General features: G+C 54.0%; 2 protein-coding genes across 2 annotated transcripts; both read left to right on the forward strand.

Moving 5' to 3' along the window:
* Positions 1-218: 218 nt before the first annotated feature.
* MRPL34 (mitochondrial ribosomal protein L34) lies at positions 219-820 on the forward strand. The gene is made up of 2 exons (XM_058821198.1): positions 219-300; positions 392-820. Exons 1-2 carry the CDS (start codon positions 224-226, stop codon positions 660-662), a joined length of 348 nt encoding a protein of 115 aa, XP_058677181.1. The 5' UTR covers positions 219-223; the 3' UTR covers positions 663-820.
* A 522-nt stretch (positions 821-1,342) lies between these two features.
* Positions 1,343-5,374, forward strand: DDA1 (DET1 and DDB1 associated 1). Its single transcript, XM_058820991.1, has 5 exons — positions 1,343-1,399; positions 2,130-2,210; positions 2,527-2,578; positions 2,897-2,958; positions 3,474-5,374. The coding sequence occupies exons 1-5, from the start codon at positions 1,397-1,399 to the stop codon at positions 3,582-3,584; spliced, it is 309 nt and encodes a 102-aa protein (XP_058676974.1). The 5' UTR covers positions 1,343-1,396; the 3' UTR covers positions 3,585-5,374.
* Positions 5,375-6,491: the final 1,117 nt, after the last annotated feature.

A 6,491-nucleotide genomic window follows, 5' to 3' on the forward strand; every position in this document is an offset into this window, starting at 1 on the left:
CTTGTCCCAGGTCCCTCTCCAGCTCTCATGGAGCCCTTCCAGGCACTGGGAGTGGCTTCGTGGCCCTATCGCGACATCCTGGGGAACAACAGACAGCCCCCGAGGCGACAAGGCCGCAGTGGCGCCGTTGCCATGGTAACTTCTCACGACCCCGAGACGACTACAACCACCATCAGCCCTTGCGGCGCAGCGCCGGCTGTGATTGGCTGGGAGGACGGAGCCAATGAGAAGCGGCGTTATTGGCGGGCGGAGCAAAATGGCGGCGCTGGGCCCGGTGTGGGCGCGGGCAGGGGGCAGCAGGTACTGGGAGGGGAAATCTCAACTTTAAAATTCTAAATTTATCCTTTATTTCCTTCTTCTCACTCCTTTTTCTGCTTTAATTTCCCCCAAGCTTTTCCCTGCTGCGAGGTTTTCCTTTCCCGCTGCTCCCAAACGCTCCGGAGCCTCTTCCCGGGACTTCCAACGCCGCCGTTCTCTGCCGCGTCTTGGCCCCAGCATGGAATTTCCGACAAATCCGTGGAAAATCCCGGGGGAACGAGTACCAGCCCAACAACTGGAAGCGGAAGAAGACTCATGGCTGGATCAAACGGATCAGCACTCCCGGCGGGGTCGCCGTGATCCTGCGGCGGATGCTGAAGGGCAGGAAATCCCTGAGCCACTGAGGGAACCCCGGAATTCTCCGGGAATTCTTCTCCAGGAATTCGGGATGACCCCGCCGGGCCCTAGAGGAGGTGCCCAGCCCTGCTGGCCCTGTCACACCGTGCCTCTGAGGGGTTTGGGGCGCGGCTGTTCCTTCCGTTATTAAATTATCCTCACGTTTTGCGTGTGTTTATTCCAAGTTTTTAAAATTTTGTTTGTTTATAAACGTGAGAATGCGGAATGTGCTGAAATCCCAGCGTGTCTCCTGCGTTAATTAGGGTGGGGAGTTTAACGAGGAGGGGGAATCTGGCAGATATTTGGGAAAGTTAGGGGTGTGGAATTAGGGGTGGAATTCAGGTTTTCTTCACTTAGCAGCGCCTCTGCCCCATCCTCTGGGCTCCTGATTCCAGCATCACCTCTGGGATAGGATATAGAGAAGGAATTCTCTTTTTCCAGCGCCGCTAATGAGCCGGCACTTAATGAGCAGCCCCTTAATTGAAGAGCGGACTCGCCGCTCAAACTACAGCTCCCGGCGCGCCCCGCGCCGCTCTCCATCCGGGTCCTCCCGCACTGTATCCGCCCCGCTTTTCCGGGCGGGCACTTCCTGCCTCGACCCAACCCTCCCGTCGACGATTGACAGGCGCGGCGCCCAATGGAAACGCAGTGTTCTGGGGCGCGGGCCAATCGGCGCGCGCGAGGCGGCCGGCCATGACAGTGGGCGGGCCGGGGCGGCTCCTCCCGGCTGGTGGCGGCGAAGATGGTACGTGAGCCCCCCGCCGCAATGGCGGCCCCGCGCCGACCTCGGCGGCCCGGCCGCGGCTCCCGGGCCCCGCCGCGCCGCCCGCGGCCTTCCCGGTACCGCAGCGGCGGCGCCGCCGCCGCTTCCGGCCTGTAGGGCCCGCGCCCGCCGCGGCCTGGGCGGAGGTGGCGGGGCTGAGGGGGTGTGAGGGGTTCCCGCCCTCAGGGGTGGCGTTGAGGGGAGACCCGGGCGGGGTTTGGGGGATTTGGGGGTGAGGGGAGAGCCAGGGCGGGGTTTGGGGGATTTGGGGAGCCCCAGGGCGGGGTTTGGAGTGAGTGGAACCCCAGGGCGGGGTTTGGGGGATTTGGGAGTCCTAGGGTGGGATTTGGGCTGGGAGTGAAGTTGGAGCACCCCAATATGGGTGGGGGGCACCCTAAGGGAGGGCCGAACCATTTATTTTGGGTGAGGGGTAACTTAAAGTTGGGCAGAACCATTTGTTTTATCAGGGGGGTTAGGGATCACCCTAAAGTTGGGTTGAACCATTTGTTTTGTGGGGGGGCTTAGGCGTCACAGCCTTGGGATCACCCTGGGAATTTTATCTGGGGAAGGAAAGTTTGGAGCTGCCCAAATCCCGGGAATTTCCCCTCAGGGCCTGGAGTTTGGGGTCGGTTGGACAGACACCAATCCCTGGGGTTCCCTGGGCTGTCCTTGCCCGTTCCCTGAGGGATTTTTGGGAATTGTGGCTCCCCAGGCAGATTTCCTGAAGGGACTCCCGGTGTACAACAAGAGCAACTTCAGCAGGTTCCATGCGGATTCCGTCTGCAAGGCTTCCGTGAGTGCTCCAGGGCCCCATTCCTTAATCCTGGAATTCCCTAATCCTGCAGTTCCCCAGTCACGCAATTCCCAAATCCTGGAATTCCCCAGCCCAGTATTCCCAGATCCTGGAATTCCTTAATCCCGGCATTCCCATATCCCAGAGTTTTCCAATCCCAGAATTCCCCTATCCCAGAGTTCCCCAGTCCTGGTATTTCCCATTCTTGAATTCCCAAATCCTGGAATTCCCCATCCCAGTGTTCCCCAATCCCGGAATTCCCAAATCCCCCCCATTCCCATCCCGTCCCTGAGTCTCTCTCTCGTTCCCGTTCCAGAACCGCCGGCCCTCGGTGTATTTGCCCACCAGAGAATTCCCCTCGGAACAGAGTGAGTCCTGCTGGGAAAATCCCGATTTTTATCGGCTCCACCAGGGACATCCCACAGTCCCAGCTCCCCCTCTTAATTCCCAATATTCCCTCTTTTAATTCCCAGTATTCCCCCTTTTAATTCCCAGTTTTCCCTTTATTTATTCCCAATATTCCCACTTTTAATTCCCAATTCCCCCTTTAATTACTCCTATTTTCCCCTTTATTTATTCCCATTTTTCCCCTCCAACAATTCCCAATTTTTCCTCCCTCCTTACGCATTGAAATCCTCCTAAAACCTGACATTTTTTTCTCTGTTTTTCCTTGGAATTATTTGTAGTTATCGTGACAGAGAAGACAAACATCCTCCTGCGCTACCTCCACCAGCAGTGGGACAAAAAGGTGACATTTGGGATCCAAATTTCCCAATTTTTCTGGGAATTTGGGATGGATTCATTGCAGGAATCATTCCTGTAGGAATGATGAATGTGGGAATTCCAGGCAGGAAATCCTGGGGTGGTTCTGGCCCTGGAAATGGGGGGGAATTGGGATTGAGGGAGGTTGTGGTTGGGAATTTGGGAGTGGTTGGGTTTGGGAATTTGGGATTGGGAATGGTTGGGGTGTGGGAATGTTGAGAATGGGAATACTCGGGAGTGGGAATGTTGGGATTTGGGAATATGGGGATTTGGGAATCCCAGCATGTGGGAACACTGGGGATCCCCATGCTGGGAGTCTGCCCTGGAATTCCCTGGGAATTGGCCTTGGAATTCCCTGGAACCCCCTAAAATTCCCCAGAACCCCCCTGGACACCCCTGGAATCCCCTAAAATCCCTTAGAACCCCCCGGAACCCCCCGAACCCCCGGCATTGCCCCGGCATTGCCCCGGCATTGCCCGCTGACGCCCGGCGCTGTTGCAGAATGCGGCCAAGAAGCGCGAGCAGGAGCAGGGCGAGCTCGAGGGCGAGAACTCGGCCCCGCCGCGCAAAATCGCCCGGACCGGCAGCCAGGACATGACCGAGGACACTTAAAACACCCCGGAGCCGGGAGTTCCCAAGGCTCTTCCCGCTTCTCCTCACCTCCCGCACCCCTCCCCTGACCCGCTGGGAATTCCCAGGATCCGCCCTATTTATTTGGGATTTGCCTCGTGCCTGGTTTTTGGTTTGTATTTATGGGGTTTTTATGGAGAGGGAGAATTGTTCGTCCTTAGGGGCCCTAATTCCCAAAATTCCTGGTTTTTCTGGGGTATCCCAGAATTCCTAATTCCCCAAAATTCCCCCTTTTCCTGAGATTCCTGGGATTTGCTCCTGAGATCTCCCAGGTGAGCTCATTTCCAAAAATCCCCTTTTCCTGGGATTTATTGCCTTCCCAAAATTCCCTTTTTCCTGGGATTCCTCAGATCTGCTCCTTGTGAAATTCCAGGACAACTCCCCCCCTTTTATTTTTACCCCCAAAATTCCACTTCTTTTGGGATTCTTGGCATCTATTCCCTGTGACACCCCAGAATTCCTCATTCCCAAAACCCCACTTTTTCTGGGATCTCCTCCCTTCCCAAAAATCCCCTTTTCCCAGGATTCCCCACATCCCCTCCCTGTAAAATTCCAGGAATTTTTTTCCCTTCACGTCCCCCTGGAGAAATTCCCAGGAATCCTTTGGATATTCCCAACCCAACCACAACTGTGAGGCCTTTCCCATTTTTCCAGAAAATTCCCAACCCCTTCCCAGGCTCCGATCATGGCTGGAGCCGATCCCTGGGAATTTGGAACCCTGGGATTTTTTTGGGGCTGGATCCACGGAATTTTTTCCCCCACCTTCTGGAAAAGCCGGGAGCGTCGATCCTTAAATCCCGATTTTTCTCCCGGGAATTGCTGGATCCTGTCCGAGGGATCACTCGGAATTCCCAGGACTGGGAGCGGCCCCAGATCTGGGAGAATCCTGGCTGGAATTCCAGGAATCCAGGATGGAATCTGGGATCTGGGCTGGAATTTGCGATCTGGGTTGGAAGAATCCAGGCTGGAATTCTGGGAATCCAGGCTGGAATTCCAGAATCCAGGCAGGAAATCCGGGAATCCAGGATGTAATTTGGGATCTGGGCTGGAATTCAGGAATCCAAGGTGGAATTCAGGATCTGGGCTGGAAGAATCCAGGATGGAATTCAGGAATCCAGGATGGAAGAATCCAGGCTGGAATTCCGGGAATGCAGAGCCCATCCCATGCTGCCCAAATCCTCGGGATTGAGACAATTCCCAGCCGCCTTTCCGGGACCATCCAGAGGCTCAGGATCCATGGGGAACTTCGGGAAAGGACTGGATGATCCCAAAATTCCAGCTGCTTTTCCATGAGGAGCTGATTCCCGCAGGAATCCCGGAATTCGGGGCCTTTCTCCCTCCTCTTGCTGGGAAACCCACAAGATTTCTCCAGGAGATTTCCAGGATCAATTCCCAGCTCTGACTCTGGGAGGGTTCCTGCCGCCCCTTTTCCCGGAAAATCCCGGATCCACCCTCGGAACTCTGGGCTGGGAAGGGCCAAAACTCCTCCAGAAGCTCAGGAGGAGCAGGACACGGCTCCTGTCGGAATTCTCGGAATTTGGGACTGGAATTCAATCCAGAACTTTGGCTCTGCCTCCATTTTTCCCAATTTGTTTTGTTTTGTTTTGTTTTGTTTTGGTTGGTTGGTTTTTTTATGGAAGCGACTTTGGAACTCCTGGAATGCAGTGTTGGGGGGTGGGGGGAGGGGAAGGACAAGCGGAATTCTCGGGATTTTGGTTTGGTTTGGGATTTCCAGCTGGAGAACTCCGGGAGGAGCTGGATTTGAGGAATCTCCAGGAGGAATTCTGGGGATTCCAGGAGAGGAGGGCGGATCCCGGGGTTCCCGAGGCTCGGGAATGTTGTTCCATTAAAGAGTTGGCACTTCCTGCTGGAATTCCCGATTTTCTTCCTCCTGGGAAAGGGCGATGGGAGCCTGGGGAGTGGGGATTTATCCCGGGAAAAATGGGTGGGAAATTCTGGGGGGAAGGGTCGGGATTGGCCAGAGCTGGGCGGGTTTGGGATCTGCGGAGGGATTTGGGGTCCCCCTTCCCTCTCTCCTCCACCTCATTCCCAGCTTTGCCCTGGAATTCCTGGAGCTCTGTCTCCCCCTTCCCTTGATCCCATTCAGGAAATCTTCTGGAAAATTCCCAGAAAATTCCCCTCCTGCCTCTTCCTGGTGCCTTCCCACCTGGAATTCCCAAACTCCACCATATTTCTGGCGTTTTTTGCCCAGTTCCCACCTCTTCCTCCTCATCCCGGGATTTTCTGTGTCCTGCAGCTCCCAAATCCCAGGATTCCCTCCCTGGACACCTCCAGGGCTTGGAATTCCTGGAATTCCCAGAGCCAAATCCTGAATTTTTTGGGATTTTTCCACCCAATTTTGTCCATTCCCAAACCCTAGGAAGTTCTGTCATTCCCAGCTCCAGGATTTTCCCTTCAAATCCTTCCATTTCCACCCAAAATCTGGGATTACAGAGCTGGAAAAACCTGGATTTTCCCAAAATTCCTGCTAAAATCCCAGATATCCACCGGAATTCTTTTTCCAGTAATTTCCAACAATTCTACATTTTTATCAACAAGAAATTGATGGGATTTCAAGGATTTAATTGGATTTTTCCATCCTTTCATTTCCTGGCTCCTGGGAATATTTGGATCTCATTTTCCAGAGGTTGGGAATGCTGCTCCAGATCCCGGAGCCTAATTCAAAATTTCAAAAATGCAAATGAGATGCAAATGAGCTGTCGAAATAAATTTCTTTTTTATTGCGGATTTTACAAAAATAAATTAAAAATAAATAAATTAAACCCCCCCTCCCCCCTCCCTTTCCTTCCTTTCCTGGAATTCCCATGGAATTCGCACTCCAAGGAAAAAAATCAAAGGAAAAACCATTCCCGAATTTTTCCCTCCTCC

This window comes from Ammospiza caudacuta, chromosome 28, assembly GCF_027887145.1.
Source record: "Ammospiza caudacuta isolate bAmmCau1 chromosome 28, bAmmCau1.pri, whole genome shotgun sequence".
Taxonomy (NCBI): Eukaryota; Metazoa; Chordata; class Aves; order Passeriformes; family Passerellidae; genus Ammospiza; species Ammospiza caudacuta.